Source organism: Penicillium riverlandense (assembly GCF_028828495.1).
Source record: "Penicillium riverlandense strain IBT 135883 chromosome Unknown utg000006l_segment0_segment0, whole genome shotgun sequence".
NCBI lineage: Eukaryota > Fungi > Ascomycota > Eurotiomycetes > Eurotiales > Aspergillaceae > Penicillium > Penicillium riverlandense.
This window is the reverse complement of record NW_026643197.1, coordinates 2,377,169-2,398,291: the sequence shown is the minus strand read 5'-3', so window position 1 is coordinate 2,398,291 and position 21,123 is coordinate 2,377,169. Positions and strand designations below refer to the sequence as shown.

Here is a 21,123-nt window from a genome sequence, read left to right as displayed (position 1 = left end):
TGGCGTGAGGGGAAGTAACTGTGCCGCATCGCATCGTACTTGCGCCGAAAACCCAAGCCCATTAGTGATGATGGCCCGGTAGGGTCCAATAGTGATCTAGATCCCTCAGCTATGGCGCAGCTGCAGTGCGTCGCATCGAGGATCACCATGCTCGTTCGCATGGAAAATCATATACTTATTCCGGCTAATCCGGCGGATTTTCTGTTTAAATTAATGGGCAGATCCCGTCATCGTAGCGCGTTTGTGACCACTCGCTTAGCGCCCTTTCAATCACTTCGAGGTGACGATCGTCTCTGATCCCTGCTTGCCGCCAGCCATCGTGAATTCGCCCGGGTTCTTGAAAAGAATGGTTGTTTTCTTGGTTAGCTGCATGACTAGTTTACTTACTGCGACTTTGTTTGTAAATGTATTACCAGAGCTCACTAGCATCATGTTGCAGGGGTGTTCCCAAAATCTGAAACCCTCGAAGTACGGGCTTCGGGCTGCGGGAACACCACTGTAGGTAACTGTAGACGGTGAAAAAGAGAGAAAACTTGAGTAAGATTCGAACTTCGGAAACACCACTGTAGGCAACTGTAGACGGTAACAAAAGATACTTGGGTAGGGTTCGAACTTGGGTACACCACTGTAGGCAACTAACTTCTCAGCCGCAGCACAGCCAGTGCATATATGCAGCAGCTGAGATAGCGGTGTGAAACAACACAGATGAAATGGTGCGCCTGCCCCCGGGTGATCGAGGCTGGTATGTTGGCTATGTGCTGGCCTTGGTCGGGTTAATGGATGAGGCTCTCGGTGTAGCAGAGTGGGCTTGCAGCCCATGTCACGGTAGAACCAACACGGCAATGAAAGAAAGGTTGATTGTGAGATCCTTGGGCTAAATTAAAAGGATACTTGACGATATTATCTATTAGACTGTCTCATTTATTTAATAACGGAATACGCGCGTAATTTGACATCTGAGGATCCATGCACTTCGCAACTTTCATATAAACTACGTATATTGACCTCCCACGGTTTCATTGCCCCATGACCTTATTTGGACTTATTATGGCCTGGTCTTGGTACATCCAATGTATTTGATGCATTGGGTATATGCCGTGTGTGTCGGCAATGGGGACATCAGGAGATGTAAACTGCCACGGCTAAATAAAAGCCAAATTAGCGCTTAATTCAAAATATGAAGACAGCCTGGGTGTAAACATACTTCCTGTAGTGGTAGTTGCCTCGACTCTTGCAAAGGTGCCAGTTCTGACTTCATCTGATGCATGATAGCTGAGTTGACGTCCTGAAAGGAAGAGATGGTCGTTGAGCCTTCTGGGCTGTAGCAGATGTCCTGCACCTGACCAGCAAAGGCAAAGGATGTTTGATCCACTAGCTCCGGAAAAGCATTGGGCGGGGGCGTCAAGGGAGCAGGCTGCATCGCAACCTGTGAGAAACTGGCCTCGTGTACTGGAATTCCAGTGGCATAAATTTGATTGTTGATCCATTCAGCAGTGGCGATGGTCGGCGCATCGGCTTCATTGCTTCTGGTCGTGGTAATCTTAGGATGCGAGGTGGATGGTAAAGAAGCCGACTCAGATCGTGCTTCGGAATTGGTATGGCTTGATCTCACGTAAGAAGATGCGTCCGTAGACTGGCTTTCTAGAGATTCATGCTCACTGTAATTAATGTGAGATTGGTATGTAAGACGAGGAGGGGAGGTTAACGGGAATCACTCACTTCACATGCCGTATAAAGCTCCGGGGGTGTTCGAAAGCGACTTTGCATCCGGTATGGGTACAGTGGTAAAGCTTCTTAGCACTATGGCGCATCTCATGTCGCCTCTTGTGTTCTGCTCTGGTAAAGACCTATATGTAGGACTGGTCAGAACGTTGGTTGAATGTGCGAGTGCTAAGAAACTTGCCTTGTCGCAATCCGGATATTTACATGGATGAACTCGCTTCCCCTTCTTTGCTTTGCTGACGCGTCGAGTTCTGGGGGTATAACTGACAGAAAGGGAATTTTCACTCCAATCTTCCGCGTCACAATCCTCCTTGCAGACCATCCCGGTCATGGTAGCGTGCTGGAGTTACTGGCTGGAGGCAGGGCCTTGATAGAGTATTGTGGAAGAATAAGGTATGAAAGAATCTCCTTGGAAGATTGGCAGAGGCCGCCTGTCACAAAATGGGTTGAGATTCGAAGCTTGAAGAGGAAAACAAGCTTAAGAGGCTTGGTCCCACCCTTTCTTATAGAAGCGCCTGAAACATTGCATTTCTTAATAAGGGTCTAGTCCTGATCGTCCTGTTGGATAATCTTGGTCAGATGTTGGCTGTGAGATCGACCACACCTTTCGACACCCAATGATTCCATTTGTGCTAGGATAGTTGCCCCGTGCCGTGTCTTAACCGTTTAGGAGAGATCAATACAGATTACACACCGGATGGGGGCCATTCCCCTGTCATAACGCCCCAGGCAATGAAGGGCAGATCCACCCACATGCAGGGATTATCAGCTAATCAGATAGAGGCGGTAGGCAGATACGTCAAAACTCCGCAAACACCACACACATGGCTTGCAGGGATCGTGAAATACCCCAGCAGACATTACGCAGGTAGCCAACTTACACACTGATCGGTCGCACACGACGGGATCGATCACACAGCAGGACCCTTAACAAATTATACGAAGGCTTGTAGATGATCTGTAGACAGCACAAAAGATATAGCAAATACTTGGCCGAATAATTTTTAGCGACTTAATCCCTTTGATTGTAAAAGCCGCCAGAGAGTAAATAAATGCTCGATGAACGTTTTAAGGCTAGTCTCAAGGAAGAATGCCGTTGGCAAGCTTTTGCCTACTTAGTATTTTGGCGGAGTGGGGGCGGTTGGGGGCGAGTGGAAATTGACTGCGCCGTATCACGCCGTGCGTAAAGTATTGTCCCTGGGGTAATTCACTAGCGGTGATCACGAACATCTTGATGTCAGCACACGTTCGTCTTCCTAGAGGGAGACGGCTGCGTCTATCGCAGTCCAATGTTCAAGCTGAATGAATCGTAATGGTCCCCACTGGATGACTTTTTAAAACTGAGGCTCTTCTCCGTTATTTTTATGGTCGCGTGTGATTCAGCCCTACCTACATACAGTGATGTTTCATAAGTCTAATAGCTTCTATCTACGGCTTTGACTGGGTAACGGGTTTTCGAATTTATGGAACTCCGCTGTATGCTGTTGGAAACGAACCTTCAAACTGGTTGTGATTGGCGGCTATGCGGGCAGAAGGATCAAGTGCCTTCTTATTCAGATAGGTACATGTAACTGCAGGTAACTTACGTAGTATTCGTCTTAGTGAAATACATCGCGTAGAGAACTATTACTACGGCTCAAGTGGGGAATGACTGCGCCGCATTTTATGCAAAGCCAACCAGGTACAAATTGCCTACACGAAGACCGCGGAAAAGGTTGAGGCTTGCAGATTCAGCCCCACATCATACTTCTGGTAGGATTTGATACCCTGCGACTTCTGTTTAGTGTCTTCCTCCTTCGATCACCCGATACTCAATTCCAGGGCGCCCGTGCTTTGGCCCCTAACGCTGTGTGCATCTTAATCGCTCCTATCACAAGTTGCAACATTCTGAAACAACCGACTTGAAAGTAGATCATGCATATCATTCCGGCACGTGGCACGTGGGATTGTCATTCGGCTTGAACGGCATTACAGTCGCATGTCTTCCTCGTGGCTATTCCGAGCTAGCCATACCTGGCCAAGAAATTCTTGAGCTCATCTGTTCATGCAAGACTGAGCGCTTTGCCGCTGGGCTCTTTTAACCAAAGTTTACTTTTTTGTTGGCTCGACCCTGTAGCTGAAGTACCCTGCAAGTCTAAACAGGTCCCAGACACTGACAAGGCGATCGCTCTTAATAATATCTGTAACCAATTGGTGGGTCAAGCCTCTCCCTAACTTCCCCGCGTGCTTTCAGTCGGCGCAGTCAATCGTCATAGGTTTGGGGAATTTCGGGAAATTTCCGTGAGCCAGGGTTACACCGCTGTGGCTGCTACGCCCGACCAACATGCAAGGGCAAGGAACCAATCGTCAATTCTTGTATCGGTACACGTGCCAGTGTATGATCAATGAGATGAAAAAGGCGCTTGTGAGACTTCGATGATCAAAACCAAGTTCTATGTCGAACGTTACTGATCAGGTGATTTTGTTTTGGGTCGCAATTGCTTGTAGTGCAGAGAACGCTAAAAGCCACAACGGACCGCCGTGCTCGGCGGCAAGCTCATGGGCTGGCGCATCGCGTGCGTCTTCGTCGCAGCCGGATACAACGTGCACATCCGCGGTCTATCACAGGACGCTTTGAGAGAAGCCATAGCATATGTCGACATGCACAAAGTAGAGTTTACATTGATGCCGCGGAACAGCAAGTTCAAAGAAATTAGCTACGGAGAGAACGAAATCGCCGAGCAGACACACTCTAATTCAAGATCGAGCTGGAGATCTCGCCCGCTCGCCTTATGGTAATTACAAGGCCTTCAGGGAGATGGAGCTCATGGAGCTCATGAGCGATGGAGAGACAGAACAGACCCCGAGATCCTCCCATATCTGGAAGCAAGGTTTTGGTTCAGGACCTTTTCTCCCCTGGACGGGGATGCTTTATACCGCATGATCCTGTGTTTCATGGGCGTTGCCATCGGCTGAATGTGGCTGGGTCTAGTGGACTCAAAGGGACCTCACAAGGGGGGGGGGGGTGGGGAGAGAATTCTTCGCGCTGCCATTGAGATCCTCGCCGGAGAACCGCCCGACACGCGGCCAGATATCGAGTTACTGTTTGACAAGCAGCCTGAGCCAATCGATCCCGAGCTTGATTGCACGACTCACACGCGGTACTGGACAGATAAGCGCGAGCATCCCACTGGATGTGCATTGTATCGCTCATACGTTGGTGGCGAAGCTAGCGACATGCAGAGGATTGCCCTGGCGCGCCAATTCCATGAGCCTATTGGTCTCAAACTGATTACCATCAATCGTGTACGTGACGGATTGGGTGGAAGCTTGTACTCGGTGTCGTTAGATGATGGGGTAAAGACGTAGCTGATGCACAATTATGGGTGTTATATGGGGATCTCATTGGTTTAGATGACTTGAATTTAATAGATATAGACGATAGTATTATTGTTGAGATTATCCAATGCAGTTCTTCAAACGAGGCGTAGCTCCAAGCTCTGTAGCCTTGTATTCTTGACCGAGCTGCCCGTTGCCGAGCTATTGCTCGCTTAGAGAGCTGCATTAGATAGTCCTAACCTTGCGGCCCACTGTTAGTTCCGCTACTTCCCGCCTAACATTTATGGATTTGTCTTTCCCAAGTAGTTGTTGTCAAATGGATCTCACATGACATCGCGAGCCCTATCTGGTTCCCATCTGCGGAAGCAATGCCCATCTTTCCGATGTGACTATTTTGCCTAAACTATTCAAGCTTTTTTTCTGTTCTTTTCGCAAGGACGAACTAACTAACGGCTGTACAACGGCCCAACTCAATAACAAAGAACCCCCTTGAGTTCCCAACCCCGCCCAGTCACTCCACCTCCTCTCCACAATAATGGAGCGCGGTTGTTGATCCATTCCGTACATCCCACGGGCACGGACCGAGTTGCATTGCAAGCCAAGCAAGCATGGAGACTCGAGCTGGCCGATCTGCATGTAACACTTGACCATCCCACTCAACAGCGCGTTCATGCATATCATTCATTTCATCCTACCCACTCTGCACGAGTAAATCACACACCCCTTCCAACCTGACTTCGGGCTTCTATCTCCGTCAATAACCCTACGCGCGACTGTTATCGGTCCTAATGCAGCTCCCTAGCCACCTGGTGTGGACTCTCACCGCAGCAACAATAACAACAACCGCGCTCGCAGCCCCATCCCGCCTCTGGGCAACACACTACAACGGCAATGTCTACACACTAACCCTCTCCGGTGATGACTTCGCCATCACCGACACCCGCAAGACCTGCGGCGACCTGCCAAGCTGGCTAACCTTCGACTCCCACACGCGCACGCTGTACTGCTCCGACGAGAGCGGCACGTCCGACCCCTCGACGCACGGCTCCCTCACGGCGTATCACGCAGCTCCTAATGGGGTTCTGCATGAGCTTGCTACAACAGAGACGATTGGAGGTGGTGTGAATAGTGTTATTTATGAAGGGGATAACGGGAGGAAGTTTATTGCTATTGCGCATTAGTATGTTTCTTTCTTTTCACTTACACCCCCACTGTCTCTCTAGGACATTCTTTTTGTTCTCGTCTGAGATGTATACATTGTTCGTCGAAGACAGTCTCGTACTAACTCCAACCAGCGAAGGCTCCGCCGTATCAACCTTCGCCCTCCCCCTCCACGCCAATGCACCCGCGCAGCAAGCCTTCCACTTCAACATGACACACCCGGGCGCAGTATCCCAACAAGACGCGCCGCACCCACACGAGGTGATCCTCGACCCAACAGGAACATTCCTGATCAGCCCGGATCTAGGTATGGACTTGCTGCACGTGTACGCAATCAACAGCGCGACGGGCCGTTTAAGCAGCTGCCCAAGCGTGAAGATACCCTTCGGCAGCGGGCCGCGCCACGGCGTCTTCTGGACTGACGGCACGGGCAAGGAGCCGTGGTGGACACCTGCGCGAGACGGCGAGGCGCGAAGACGCATGTGGGCGCCTGTCGGGAAGACGATGATGTATCTTGTCAATGAGATTGGGGGTACGATGATGGTGTTTGATGTTGCGTATTCGCGGTCTGGGTGTATGAGCTTTTACAAGAAACAGACGCTCGTGCCGTACACGGATGGTAAGATGCCGGAGGGTGCGACGCCGGCTGAGATCAGGCAGATCGGACATGCGTTTTATGTTTCTGTTCGGAGTGATGGCGGGTTCCCTGGGAAGAATGACTCGATGGTCACGCTGGACCGCTCGCCGCGCAGTGGACTGGTATCACTGCGCAATACAACGCCGGCGCACGGCAAGGTACCGCGTACGTTTGCGATCAATCGCGCGGGTGATCTGGTGGCTATTGGGAACCAGGCATCCGCGACGGTAGCCATCGTGCGGAGGGATCGGGAGTCTGGGAATCTGGGTGAGCAGGTTGCCATCCTACAAGTTGGTGAGCCTGGGAAGGTGGGTACTGCCGAGGGGCTAAGCAGTGTTATCTGGGATGAATAGGTAGACAAGATTGAGAAATCAAGAACTCGGATTGTGTGCGTGCAATGCTCTCACTTCTATAAAAACAGCACGATGAAAGCAAACCCCAACTTGCAAGTATACTTCGCGTCAGAATTGGGAAGCAAGTACATCCGGAATCAGCACGTAACTCATAGCATAACCAAAAAAAAAAAACATCCAGATAGACAAAAACCCCCCAATATGCTGCCACAAGGATAGATAAGAAATATATAAGAACCTTCCAACGAAAAAAGACCGGCTTGTTTCGTGAGTTTTGGACTGTCGGAGACCTGCACCGAGAAATAAATGTATAGGTAATTCCCTGTCGCAGCCTGGTTGAGACCATTGATCATGCCATATCGTCGAGATCGACGGATCAGAAAATAAATAAAATGAACGTATTTTTCTCAAACGTAAGTCATAACATCCGTAAAGGCGTAGTCCGTCTTGGGTCAGAATTATTTAAAGTCCAATTGAAAGGCTTTCCATTTGCCTCCGACCGTACGACATCGCGGACACCCACGTGCGGTTGGGTAGCTGGTTGGACCCAGTGGTGCCATGCTGTTCACGCCATTCCCCGGGCTTCGGAACGAAGCAGGCGGACTCGAAATGAACATGCTGACGCAGTCTCGACAAACGCCGCAGATACACTCCGTACATGCATAACACTCATTCAACGCCCAAGGGCGCTTGCAGTGTGCGCAGAAAATTTGGATTTCCCGGTTGTGGTAAGATGCTGGAGTCGGGTTTGAGAACCGATGGTGCTGTCGCTGGTTGATGGGGGGAATTAAATTCAACACCGGACTTGAATCGGAATTCGAGGACGGTGCGAGCCCAGATGTGAAATTCTTGCCGGACGCGCTAGACATGGAGTCGAGTGACGATTCAATGGACGGGAACGGTTCCAAGTCACTATCACGGCCCCTCTCAAACGGCGGCGGTGTCAATGATTTGTGCAGAGGCGAGGCAGCGTAAGAATGAGGAGGAAACGGTGGCCGGTGTGAGCCAAGAGGCGGTAGCCCAGTCGTCGGCTGGAAAGCCGGTGGGAGCGAGGACCGGTTCTTCGGCGCTGATGTCACGTTGGCAAACAGCGGCGCGATTGTGGGCGAACGGCCAGCCTGGGGGAGTTATATTAACACTATGAATTCATGGAATCCATGGACAGAAGGCTCACCTCTGAATGTCGCTCATCATCTACTTCGGTAGCCGAGGTCGCTGCTTCGATGAGGTCCTCCCAGCGCTTGCCCTGCGCCCAAGCAGCTGTTTGCGGCTCTGCGGAGAGAGCTTTGCGATCTCCCAAGCTCGGTCGTCGACCAAAATCCTTCGACCGTGGCCGCTCATGCTTTGGTTTTCGCGCCGATTGCGAGATGGACGACTTGCGCGGTCGGGTAACCTTGTCTTTCCGCTGGATGGGTGGTAGAGTGGATGAGCGACCGGGCGGGGAGTGGTTCAAGATAGATGGAAGAAGTTCCCGCGGGCGAGACGAAGCGAATGGCGGCAGAGATTCCTGTTTGAAATGGTCGCGCAGAGAGGGTAATTCAATCGACGAGCGCATGCCGGGTCGGGTCACGTCGGTATCGGAATGAGTATCCTGAAAGTTTTCCACCAGTTAGTGGACAAATAGCCGGCGCAGGGGAAGAAAAATAGGAAAAAAGAAACCAACCATATCGGTATCCCAGTCCGAAGCGAGTCGGTGGTGGTGCAGCTCTGCCAGAGCAACAGCCGCCGTAGCTGCGGATGGGTGGGGTTCGTCCAGAGCTCGAGGAGTGCCCGGGGAGCTGGCGTCCCGAACGTAGATGTCCCGCTCCACTTCTGTGGGTAGCCGTCAGTATCCCGGATCCGATTTCCCAAGAGCAAAGATTCAAAAGCACACTAACCATTTCGGCGTCGGGGCTGGGGTTGTTCTGGGGGAGAGAGGTGCGCACGTTGTTCGGGAGGGGTGGTGACCATCAGCAGGAAGCTCTCCTCGGTAGCCGGGAGCTTCGGGATGTAGTGGTTCGGGTGCGCACGTCGAATGTGCTCCTGCATGGACCGATAGCGTTTTTCCTGGAGGGAGCCGAGTCAGTTTCTGTGTGGTTTTGGTCGCTCTCCCGTCGTGCTAGGGGTTTGGTCGCCATGCGCCGTTGCAGGAAGTGGGGGCATGGGCTGTCACCCGGAAAGAGGGGGGAGGCAACTTACTCCCAGACATCGCTTGCGACAATTGGAGCCGTCGTTATTCTTCAAGGGACACACCACCTCATTATTGGCGTCGGTGACCGAGAAGGAGCCCGTCAGGGAGCTTCGGGGAGGCATGGTGTATAGAAGCCGGTCGGATCCCTGGGGGCGGGGAGAGGGGAGGGGGAGTGCCACAAAAAAGAGAGGAAGGGAGAGAGGGAAGACCAAAGCTGGAAAGTCTGGGTTAGAGCAGAGCACGAAGAAATCCAGAAAAGCCCATGCTCCGGAAGTGGGGGTGGAAAAGGGAAGATCCAAGCCGGGGGTGTTTGAGAGGATGTGAGAAGAAAGGAAGAAGAGAGGGCCATGAAGAACGACAAGTACTCGGCGCTGGTCGATGTACGATGCGGGTATTACGCGGTAATTTTACAAGCTTAGCTGTGCCGGCCCAGCTGGAGCTGAGCTCGAATCCTAGTGCTTATACTCTGTCCACCACTCGGTTCGGCAAAAAAATTAGTCGAGGTTCCTCTCGAGATATTTTCTTTTCCGGGCGCTTTCTGTCTGAAGGACACAGGGGAGAGTTGGATCACGGGTACGGTATGGTCCCATACAATTCCCCCCTACTAAACTCTGGAGCCAATTCCGAGGGTGGAACTACTAGGTCCAGGGAGGGAATTATGTATTCAGAAACTATAGAGAAAGAGCTACACATATCTTCCAGAAGCATTCTGTTTAGCCGAACCCCCAGCCGTGTAGGGCAGGCGACCACCTGCCCGCCCCAACGATAGGCGCTATCAGCGGCCCCTCCAAAGCTCTCCGCAGCTCCGAAGCTCCAGATCAAAGGGAGGGGAGCTCCGGGTGGCGAACGCCACGTTACGGTACAGTACAACTTGATCCCGTTGGGCAAAAATGAACCTTGGGAATGTCCCTAAGGAGTTAGGGGTAGATGCCTACGGGAGCGAAATGCTGTCAAGAGAGCTAGCTTTCACTCTGAAAAGGCCAGGAGTCCAAACGGCGCACTCCGGAGGCCGAGATATCCGTGACGTGCATGAGTGAGAGTCCGTCCAGCTCAATGTAACGCCCGCGCAGGCTGTAATACCTGGTCATGACAAAGGCATGAAGAGCAGCAGCAAAGCAGCCTGATTGGTCCTGGTGGAGACTCGGGTTTCCATTGTTGACGTTTTCATTGGCGTAGCGGCTGGGCGGCAACGGCGCCTTGCCGGATGAGGAGAGTCGTGCAGGCGAGGAAAAAGTCTGCCTGAGAGACGATAGGGCAGTGCGAGTAGTTACATATCGAGTTGTGTAGGTAAGTAGTAGTATGTATGTACATGAAACAGTGGTGTTACCCACGGACATGGAGTAGCTAGACTTGCATACCAGCGTCGTCACGGCCATGCAAGGTTTATGTTCAGCCGCTTCCACTCGGAGAGAGATGTCCAGGTTGGTCCCCTGGATAATGGGTCAGGAACCTCTGGTAGTAACCCGAAGCCAGGTTCAACCCGGGTGTCGGGACAGGATTATCGGTCTAGGATGTATATCTTCTCAACCCACCACATGCTCTTCCGCCGGAGGTGTGATCAGACCACTAGTCTCAACATGGTGCCCTACTGCACCCTTGGAAACGGTATCCTCGCCCGCAAAGAACAGTAGCACCGCCTCCGCCGCAGCCTTGGAGTCATCATCATCATCATCCTGGCCAGGGACAAAGGCACGGAAAATCCGCTCCAGATAAGAAGCCACCAGCTCCTCCGGCCAGTTAGCCCGCCGACCAAACTCCCGACTCAGCTCGCTGTTGACAAAAGTATCAAACTCGAAATGGCCCTGGTACGTCAGGACGCGGCCGGGGCAGTACAGACCCTGAATCGGGCACTGGGCACTGCTGCCGATATTCATCCATGGCGTCGGCAGGGACACCACGGAGCTCGTTCCTCCTGCGGCGGCCAGCGCCTCGGGAGTAGGCACCACCTGGTCGCCGTGGATGAGCTGGATCCGGAATGGGGACTGGGATGATGTTCGCGCCAGAGGTGGAAAGTGCGCCGTGAAAGACGGGTGTAGGGTGATCGGTTCGATGCCCATTTCGTACCCCGTCTGCGCGTGCTCCACGTGGAACGCTGAGGATGGAGCAGTAAATTTGGCTGAGAGTAACGCCTGAGCGATGATCTGGTGGCCGAAGCAAGATCCGAAGATCCTGACGTGCGGGAAGTCCGTATGCACCGTTTGAATGAAAGATTCTAGGCCATGAATCCAGGGCTGGTCTTCGTACGCCGACGCCGCCGAGCCCGTGATCAAGATTGCATCGATCTGTCCCAAGGGCCCGCCAGCATGAGGTTCATTGAATGATCGTGGACTGGTGCGCAAAGACTCGAGAGGTGGCAGCGATCTTCCCACGGCGTCAAAGGCTGTGATATGCACGGCAAGCGGCCCTTTCTGGAGCTGGTTGGCCGGATTCTGGTTCAGACGCTCGGCAGCAGCCTGGAGAAGATTACGGAATTGAGAACTGTAGAGTCCACGTGCTTTGTAGACGGACAGACATGGGATATCGGCGTCCAGGACGGCAACGTGGATCTTGTGTGGTGCCATATGCTTTTTCGGATGCCGCAATAATCGAAATGAGTGGTGATTTAAAAGAGAGTAAGAAAGAGAAGACTTTTTCAGAAAGAGAGGTTGTAGAAAGATATGCTGAACTCTACAGGCGGAGTCATTGATGGCAGAAAAGAAACTGCATCTTTGATGCCAACGATAGGGCGCGGAACCGGATCCAAATTCCCGATAAGGGTTTTCGTTAATAATGCGATGGAGACACTCCCCCCCCAAATCAGGCAGCTGAATCCTTGTCTGTATGAAGCGGTTTATTCATTCCATATGACTGCTGAAGTGGGAATAGAAGATGTCGAAGATTGGTTTATAAAAGGTTATCATTTTCTGCGAGTGCTGCGCGCCCCCTGTCATCTCTTTTTCCGGGACTTGTTTCGGGAGTGCGCTGGAGAAAGTGACCAGACGAGGCGCAATGCCCCAAACCCATTAGAATTGAGGTAAAGTAGTTAGTACTGCATCAGACGTCTGTTATTGAATCAATGTTCAGTTGTGTTGAGGTGGTTGTTATAAAAGGCGAGAGAAGAACCGATTCCGTGGCCTGATCGAGCAATGCGAAGATTATTGACCGAACATTGACGGGCCAGCCACCCGGCCGAGACAACTGCTTCTAAATAACTGACACCATATTGAATTGCCTCACTATATGAACTGATCTGCCTGAAGTATTGCTCTTTTGGGCTAAAATGGATCCCTCGTGGCGGTTTCTTGATGCAGGACCGACAGGCCTAGAAGACCCCTGCATCCTGGTTAAGATCCTGGAGATATGCAAGATGTGGAACTGTCGGCCGAGTGAAGAACTGGGTTCACGTATGATGGAACAATGATAAAGATGGTACTGTCATGGCAGTGCGACTCCACAGCCGAATTGCAACTACCGATATACAAATAGCCGTTACTATACCCAGTCCCCCTACCAAGTATAACTAGCATGTTCTTTCCTCGGTCGCATCGTGCATACAATGGCACCATCCTGTACCTCAGAGAAAGATAGTTAAAGATCTTGCAGTGACGTACAAGTGCTTTCATGAGCAAAAAATTGTGCCAAGTCGCGATCGGCCAAGGCGGCCATCACAACATCACCCCCCGCAAATTGCGCCATCCTAGCCACGACCCCCCAATTAGCCCGCTACAGGCACTCCGAACTTCAGAATTAGCGATAGTCCGTGCCACGGCCTTCATTCCGCCCTTTATGCCCCTCACTGAAGCTCGGGTCGTCGCCAACGACTCCTATCGCCTATAGGATTGCGAATCACGGCCCTCGCACGCCATTTAGCCCACTCGTTTCCTCACTCTGGATATCAGGCACTAGGACCTTCTTTTTTTGTGTCGCAATGGCGATCTTGAATTTCCGCCTAACAACATAAATAGAGCCATGTAACCCTGCTTTTGTGGATAGTGTTCAATTAAGCAAAAGTTTTCCTATCTAGGTCTCATCCAGCACCTATACACACCATGGCCCCCGCACTCACCGAATCCGCTCCTACCGCATCCCACAGGCTCGATGCGCCGCTGGAAATCTTCCCCGATGGTCTGAGGACCACCGGCCAGCACCCTCCTCTATACGAGCACCTCCAGCCCTTTGACCGCTTCCCGCGCCAGATCACCGGCCCTACCGTTTGGAAAGCCGAGGACTACCGCGATAACCCGGAGAAGTGGACGCATGTCTTCACCCCATCGCAGATTGAGGAACTCAGCGCGTCATCGGATGCTTTCCTTGCGTCCAAGACCCCGCTGACTGGCATTTCCAAGGTGAGCTTATCCCCCAGGAAGCCTCGTTTCTACGGACAGTATTAACCAGAAACAGAGAAACTTCCCTCTCCCCACTCTAGCGCCGTTCCTGGAGGTACTGCGCAAAGACCTGATTGACGGCAAGGGCTTTATCCTCTTCAAGGGCTTCCCCGTCGAGAAATGGGGCAACCACAAGTGTGCTGTTGCATACATGGGTCTGGGCACGTACCTCGGCTACTTCGTCAGCCAGAACAGCCGCGGGCACGTTCTCGGCCATGTCAAGGATCTCGGCGAGGATGCAGAGCAGATTGATAAAGTGCGCATCTACCGGACCAATGCTCGGTATGTTGATTATCTTTCATCTTCATAAAGCAGACAACCTAACGAAGGAAATCTACAGCCAATTCTTCCACGCCGACGACTCCGACATTGTCGGTCTGCTCTGCATCGCCAAGGCCCTCGAGGGCGGCGAGTCTGACCTCGTCTCCTCGCATCATGTCTACAACACCCTCGCCATCGAGCGGCCCGATGTTCTGAAGACCTTGACCGAGCCGATCTGGTACTTCGACCGCAAGGGCGAGACCAGCAAGGGCGAGGACGAGTACATCCGCACGAGCGTGGTGTACCTCGAGCGTGGCGAGAACGGCCGCGTATACACCAAATGGGATCCCTACTACGTGCGCTCATTGAACCGCTTCTCTGACGCGGGCATCATCCCGCCCCTGTCTGACGCGCAGCACGAAGCCCTGAAGGTGCTGGAGGAGACCTGCGTCCGCCTCTCGCTGCACATGGTCCTGGACGTCGGCGATATCCAGTTCCTTGCCAACTCGCATATTTTCCACGCTCGCACTGCGTACACGGACCACGCGCCCCCTACGCCCCGCCGCCACTTGATGCGTCTGTGGCTTGCGACTCCAGAGCATGAAGGTGGCTGGAAGCTGCCTTTCTGGGATAGCAATGAGAAGAAGCGCGGTGGTATCCAGGTCGATGACCAGCCGCCTGTGGCGCCGCTGGATGCGGAGTAAAAATATGCTTTCTGGTGGAGTAATGAGCTTATGTGCTAGATAGATATCCATGATTGTTTAGTTGTTAATGATTTCTTTTGTTCTGCTCCTATATCAATGTTCTAGGTCGAGTCCGAAGCAACGTAGCCAAGAGTTGTCTGAGACAATATGACCCCAAGGAGAAAGAATGTGGTACGTAGCTATTTATGACCAGCATAACCAGCCGAGATGATGTTTTTCGCGATTGGTCAGATTAAATGCCGAGGGTCAGTCAGCCACGCTCTGACAAGGACCCGCTTCCAGAAGTTTAGCGATGCTTATGTTTGCTGGGCTGCGCGTTCAGCCTTATGAGCTGAATTATATCATTCATTGAAGCACCTGCTTTCCTCTATCGAAGATGAATGTGCGGCATGAACAGAGATACGAGCAATACAACTACAAAAGAGCGGGTTGAAAGACTACTACACATTAGTGATCTGGAATGCGTCTATCAGTGATTGCAACGCTCTAGGTGTGGTTCTGCCGTGGAGTGACGCTTTCCACTAGGTGCAGCATTATTTTGGTGGCCAATTTTTCAGTTGCGTTTTTCTCGGAGGCATTCATATATTCATTCTTTCTTTCATTAGTCGTACCGAAATAACAGTATAATCAAACCAATGTAAACCCTCACGCTGTTAAATGCAGGTTTTAAAACAATCAGGCCTCGTTTGATCCCCTTCAATAATGCGCTTACTACTCACCTGCCGACTCGGCCGTCGTGGTTTATGTATTCTGTCTTCACCTAGGTCAAACAGACTCCATGGTCTTCCTTGTGGAGAAGCTCATTGTTCTGGTGGACATATTTGATTCACCCAGCGCGGGGTTCCGGCTTGAACTCGCAACAACCTTAGCCTGGAGTGCGGCACGGATGTCCTCCTTGCTCCGGCCCTTCCAAGCGGGATAGCCATCCTGGCTGAGCGGGAACAGAACTAGGTTTTCTGGGCGGGCAGTGAAGTGGTCCACATTTGGAGGCGGAGTAGCTGTGATGATATCAAGCTCCTGGGCAATCTGGCGACAATATGTGGTGAGTTGGAGATCGTTAACGTCCTGGCCGAAGGGGTTCTCAATTTCACTGCCAATGGCGAGTAGACCGAGGATAATGTACGCGGCGACTTTGGAAAGGTACTATCAGCGACATTGCTTCCTGTTTGACGCTCCGGCGTGCCTACCCATAGAAGCTGGGATGGTAATCCAGCTCAGGAAACCATACAGCTGGAAGGGGAGGACCATAACATAGATCCAAGAAATCTGGGCAATGGCGATGCTATATGCGGCTGGGAGAGGGGTGTCTAGCACCCGCTCCGTCCCAGTCAAGATCTCGGTTAGCGAGGTCATCATAGTCACTACATGATCTAGTCAGCACAGCATTTCGGCCTCGAGTGACTTCCTTCACTGACTCGACTGCCCCTGATATTGGGCCAGAGAGAGCGTGCCATTCTTCGTACACGAATGGATATAGGCAGATAAATGGTGGAGGATCTCAAGCGGAAGATGTCCTAGCGGCTTCTTGGACCGCTTCACCAGCTTGCGCGGATTGGACTTTGCGAATGAAAGACCCAAGTACTCTCCTACGGACTTCCATCGGGTTTTCGACCGGGGATGCATAGAGTCATGGTCATGGGCGTCGAGGGCAAAGGTATCTAGATGGGCGATGAGGCCCGCCAAGTCCTCATATGCGACATCAGGCTCAAAGCGGAGCTTGTGTTTTAGAGCCACGGCGAATGCGAGGATCAGGTTCATGGCAGTCCTATGGTATGCTGTTATTATTCATCGATCTCGTATGGTCTCGATGGACTGCACGTACAGTTTTCTCAAAAGATCCACCTTGCCCTCCTCTCCCTCCCGTTCGCCGAAGTGTACCCAAATGATGCGGGCCAGATTGCGCGACGTCTGAACCAGCGAGGCCCAATACTTGCGTCCATCTGCCCATCTTGATTCGTGTCAACCCTTGCCAGCAGCTACTCCGTTCAGACTCCTTGTGATAACAGGATCCTACCTTTCATATGCAGTCGAACCGCGGAACGACAATGACAGGCCCACCACGAAACCCAGAACTGTAAGCAGTATATTGTTGATACCAACTACTCCACCCCATAAGATGCATCTCGGTCAATCTGAGCTAGTATCATGCTCACGGGAGAAGACTTACGGTTATGATAAAAATGAGAAATGCAGGTAATCAGTGTCGCCCAGGCCCCCACGATCAATAGAGGTATGATCATTTGGGGCATTATACTCCCCCTGAACTCGCATGACGATTGGCCATTTCGAGTGCTGGGTTATGTTGCGGGGCCCGTGCTATGGAGTTGTTGCCACGTCCAGTCAGCATTCAACTATTACTTGCCATCTTTCGTCTCAAGGTTCCCATACAAAGTATCGCTCCAGCTCGCTGCGATCCTGCACGTGAAATTGTGACTCTCGCGAGTCCGCCAGATGTCCCATGAAGCTCGCCCGCCGCGATAACGGCTCGATAAAGTCCCGCTCCTGCAAGCTGGAGAGGGGTGGGGTCGGATCCATCTTCTCGTCAGGATGGTATACATCGGCTGGGACGGGAACACGACTGCCGCTATTGGCTATGGCCGCTGGAGATGCGCTATGGACCGAAGCGGGGCCCTCGTCGTCCGACATGGTCAGCGAAAGAAGTAAAGAGTGAGAACAAGAAAATGTAAGAACGAATGAATGCAGAAAAAAAATGGAGAAGTACTAGATGGGGTAGAGTGTTGAAACTACGTCACGCTACCCCGTTTTGCCGTTTCTCTTCGATCTACAGTAGTGTGTGCAGATTGTTTCGACTGCCAAGTAGACCTGCAACGCCACTTGCCGTCCTGGGAAGCAACCAAGTCAAGGGACCTAATCTTTAAAAGAAGTTGACGGACATCTGACTGAAAGAATCACATATGCCTTCCGAACAGCCTCTTGATCCTTATCATGTACTGACCTATTGATTCAACATGAAGATAACTAATGCAGTTGGGCAAGTTCCGCTGGTTGTTTCTGTCCTGGCAGGCTTGTTGGTTGCCACTCTTGTACTGCTGTTCTAGAATCATAAATTTAGCGCCCTCGTTTAAGTTGCATTTTGGCTCAAGTCTTATCGATGGATCATTTGTAAGATTCAATATTCTTCCTAAACATTTATGTAACGTCCGTCAAGCACTATACTGTCTAATTCAAAACATATTCCCTTTGTACACTTGCGGATTGTTCCAAACCCCTATCTTGGAATCCCTTCTCCAAAATAAACCCGTCCGACTTGGGGTCGAATAAGTCCATACTTGTGTCCGATTGGCGGTGTGCCGTACAGGGGGTATCACATGCTAGGTCGAAGGCACAAAATATATTAACGGCTGGTTGGTCTCCTTGAATGCAACTGATATCGCCAGTGGACTTCAATTGCCAGACTTGGAGGGCAGATGCCTTGGAACGGTATCGAGATGACTATAAACTCCAAGTGGTTATCAGGTTGGACAAGGCTCATTAGGGATTTGCAGAAGATTCCGCTCGGCGTCCCGACTGTCTTTGCACCACAGGCGGCATGGGGTATATGGTTACGAAACACCGTCTTTGCGCTGATCTGCTGGACTAGAATTCTGGACTTCGTTCACTTATTCTTTGTTGGCTCTTTTTCTAATCCGGAAAAATACGCACTGCCGGATTGTCAATGGGTTAGATAGGAAATCTAAGACAGAATTTGTCGATGTATAGTATAAAGAAGAGTAGAGTCTGCTTATACATAGCCTCATGGGCTCAGATAATAGCACTGATAATGGTAGACAAGTTCAGGACAGGGACTGAGAATACTTCCTTCGAATGTCGAATCCAATATATGTAAAATACACTCCGTTTGGGCTTGGTTTGGATCTTGTTGCGTTCTTTCTGCTGCACTTTATCCACATCACCTCGGACGGAGCTCACATCAGCCGTTCATCCAAAAGCGCAGCATTATTACATTTCTTATCCAGTTTTATCCATTTGGACATTACTTCTTGTTACACAAATACGCTCTTCTAATGAGTTCATAACCGGGTTTGACTATCAATCATCATTCTTCGGCCATTCAACTATGTTTAGAGTGGCAACCATGTTTAGAGTGACCAGTTTCCTGCCCCTCGCCTCCCAACGCACAGGTTAGTGGTTCTTATCATAAAATCTCTCTTGTTGATGTAGTGTTTGCCGCTCGCCAAGTCTTGGCCATTTCTACCACAAATAGTAAGGCGAATCCCATATCCCATGTCCAATTTTGTGCAAGGTCTTGTGTTTCATGGTTCCCTGGATTGGGGCTAAAATGGCCAGTCCCCTTGGCCGCTGCAACTATACGCACGGGAAAAGTGCACTAGCGGCAGATATGTAAGGAGTACTATTATTCAATACTACATAACTTGACCGGGGATTGATGGTGTAACGCTTATCGGTGGGGTCCATATGCACGTGCGTACTGGCGATATTTGCCAGATAGGTGCTAGGATACTCAGGCATATCGATCCCTTGGCCCCAGGTTACCATCGGTATAGCTGTCAACAGGAGCATCAGACGCGTCTTTTGAAGCGGGGGATCAGCCCTTTTTCCCGGATCATTGCATGCAGGGCCCTGGGGGGTCTAGGGTTGCTCAGAACCATGGACGGGATCTTTGCCACCTGTTGGATGATTCTCTTGGTTCAATGTTTGATGTTCAAAAATGTATTCGTTTTGATTGGTTTCGACAGGTTTTGGCCTCACCTATAGCTTCTTTGTATGTACTCTACTCGAGTCAGCATGCCGCTAACCAACATGGAGAATGCCAATTAGATATATCGCCATCCAACACGGAGAACGCCGATTAGATCTGCATCTGCAGCCTTACCACGAGGCTCATCAAACTATCACGATAGCTAACTTATTGTGAGGACCAACAAATACTCATTTTGCCTCTGTAGATCCTGTTTGAGGTTGCTTGCGATCCACGAGATGCGCTTCATGATGTTAGTTTCGGTTTCAAAAGCAGTCTCGCGTTAGTTATAAAACCCAAGAGAATTCCACGTAGCCACTGGACTTTCATTAAAGACAAGACTTAAAGATTTCTTTTACTCTACCTCTAAGAACAAAGTCCCTTCTGCAAGATGTTTTTTTCAAAAACCATTCACGCCGCCTCACTCATCTTCTTCGGCCTCGCTCGAGCAGACTTCTATCTCGGCACTGCCTCTGGTCTAAATGAAGATGGAGGCATCAACACCCCCAGCCTTGACTCCTACACCACCTACATCCTCCAAATCGGAGATCAGGATATCTGCGACTCGACGACTGTTGGCGGTGATCCCGACCAGCCCTCGACGGATCCTTCTGCCCCTTGGACCAATTTCTGTGGAGAGACCTTTAGCAACAATGGGTGGAATGTGCAACTAAATTCGGACGATCCTGTGAGTTTCTAGAAACAAAACTTAGCACCTCTATAAATCATACTAATCTGATTGGTTCATATATAGTGCGGTTCGAACATGCCAGGCAACCAAAACATCCCAGATGGCGAGTTCTACGCGGACGTGATCGACCTCGACGCAGCGGCCAGCGGCTCTGCTGTCGTCGTCGGCCGCTGCGTTAGCGAGTACGGCGGTACAACGGATTGCGCCTCGTGGGGATCGACTGAAGCCGAGACTTATATCCACTGCTACACAGACGCACTTTCGAGCCCGAGGTCTTCCTCTACTGCGCCTCACCTCCCGGATCCCATTCCCTCATACTCATCTACTCCGACACCTTCACCTGCTTCGCGCCGTCGTATTAGACGCAGCTTCTAATTGTTATGTTTGCGGCAGTGTATATTTGTGATGAAATTGTGAAATGGGGACATTGTCATGATGGGGATGCAACATATTTGGTGGGGTTTTTCTGTCTATGCGTCTTCACCATAAACGGCAACGCGTTGTGCAGTAGACATTTGTTTTTGTATATAAAGAATTGAGAAGTATATTTGTTCAAGTACTTTACTTCATTTATCTGTACGTCTCTTCATAGCATCTAAAGTCAAATATCCAACACTTCAAAAAGAAAGACCCCAAGTATATACCCAGAATGGCAAAAGTTATCCAATAGACCGAAACATCCCCCGGCCCCAGGGAGCAAACATGCCAATTCACACGATGCCCTAAGCCATATATTCCACTATATCCTTGGCATTACCTCATACGGTCTCATCGTGTGTACCAGCAGTAGAAGGCTTCTCTGCATGTTGACTAGGTCAGTCAACTCGTTACTTCACTACTGAAGGGCTATTTACGTACTTAATATTATATATTCCCTAGGATCCATAATGCTTACAGTATGTATTGTCTGTATTCCTGGCCGCCAGGATCAGAGTTACGCACCTCCTTCGGACGTAGCAATGACTCGTAAGACCTTGGCATGCAGGAGTGTGGCAACCGGTTTCACACTACGTACCCTTCCG

General features: G+C 50.9%; 7 protein-coding genes across 7 annotated transcripts; 3 read left to right on the top strand and 4 right to left on the bottom strand.

Moving 5' to 3' along the window:
• Positions 1-270: 270 nt before the first annotated feature.
• N7474_007178 (uncharacterized protein) lies at positions 271-4,274 on the bottom strand (the record flags this gene model as incomplete). Its single annotated transcript, XM_057198588.1, has 3 exons — positions 271-366; positions 1,205-1,540; positions 4,239-4,274. The coding sequence occupies 3 exons, from the start codon at positions 4,272-4,274 to the stop codon at positions 271-273; spliced, it is 468 nt and encodes a 155-aa protein (XP_057052028.1).
• A 403-nt stretch (positions 4,275-4,677) lies between these two features.
• Positions 4,678-7,191, top strand: N7474_007177 (lactonase family protein; the record flags this gene model as incomplete). Its single annotated transcript, XM_057198587.1, has 3 exons — positions 4,678-5,007; positions 5,835-6,220; positions 6,336-7,191. The coding sequence occupies 3 exons, from the start codon at positions 4,678-4,680 to the stop codon at positions 7,189-7,191; spliced, it is 1,572 nt and encodes a 523-aa protein (XP_057052027.1).
• Positions 7,192-7,649: 458 nt separating this feature from the next.
• rfeD (uncharacterized protein) lies at positions 7,650-9,483 on the bottom strand (the record flags this gene model as incomplete). The annotated part of the gene is made up of 5 exons (XM_057198586.1): positions 7,650-8,309; positions 8,366-8,782; positions 8,855-9,003; positions 9,069-9,237; positions 9,370-9,483. The coding sequence occupies 5 exons, from the start codon at positions 9,481-9,483 to the stop codon at positions 7,650-7,652; spliced, it is 1,509 nt and encodes a 502-aa protein (XP_057052026.1).
• A 1,401-nt stretch (positions 9,484-10,884) lies between these two features.
• Positions 10,885-11,922, bottom strand: N7474_007175 (type 1 glutamine amidotransferase; the record flags this gene model as incomplete). The annotated part of the gene is made up of 1 exon (XM_057198585.1): positions 10,885-11,922. One exon carries the CDS (start codon positions 11,920-11,922, stop codon positions 10,885-10,887), a length of 1,038 nt encoding a protein of 345 aa, XP_057052025.1.
• A 1,467-nt stretch (positions 11,923-13,389) lies between these two features.
• N7474_007174 (TauD/TfdA family dioxygenase) lies at positions 13,390-14,690 on the top strand (the record flags this gene model as incomplete). The annotated part of the gene is made up of 3 exons (XM_057198584.1): positions 13,390-13,686; positions 13,742-14,007; positions 14,066-14,690. 3 exons carry the CDS (start codon positions 13,390-13,392, stop codon positions 14,688-14,690), a joined length of 1,188 nt encoding a protein of 395 aa, XP_057052024.1.
• A 765-nt stretch (positions 14,691-15,455) lies between these two features.
• N7474_007173 (uncharacterized protein) lies at positions 15,456-17,336 on the bottom strand (the record flags this gene model as incomplete). The annotated part of the gene is made up of 6 exons (XM_057198583.1): positions 15,456-15,820; positions 15,878-16,051; positions 16,106-16,455; positions 16,513-16,638; positions 16,945-17,006; positions 17,079-17,336. The coding sequence occupies 6 exons, from the start codon at positions 17,334-17,336 to the stop codon at positions 15,456-15,458; spliced, it is 1,335 nt and encodes a 444-aa protein (XP_057052023.1).
• Positions 17,337-19,801: 2,465 nt separating this feature from the next.
• N7474_007172 (uncharacterized protein) lies at positions 19,802-20,476 on the top strand (the record flags this gene model as incomplete). Its single annotated transcript, XM_057198582.1, has 2 exons — positions 19,802-20,098; positions 20,165-20,476. The coding sequence occupies 2 exons, from the start codon at positions 19,802-19,804 to the stop codon at positions 20,474-20,476; spliced, it is 609 nt and encodes a 202-aa protein (XP_057052022.1).
• Between the last annotated feature and the right edge of the window lie 647 nt (positions 20,477-21,123).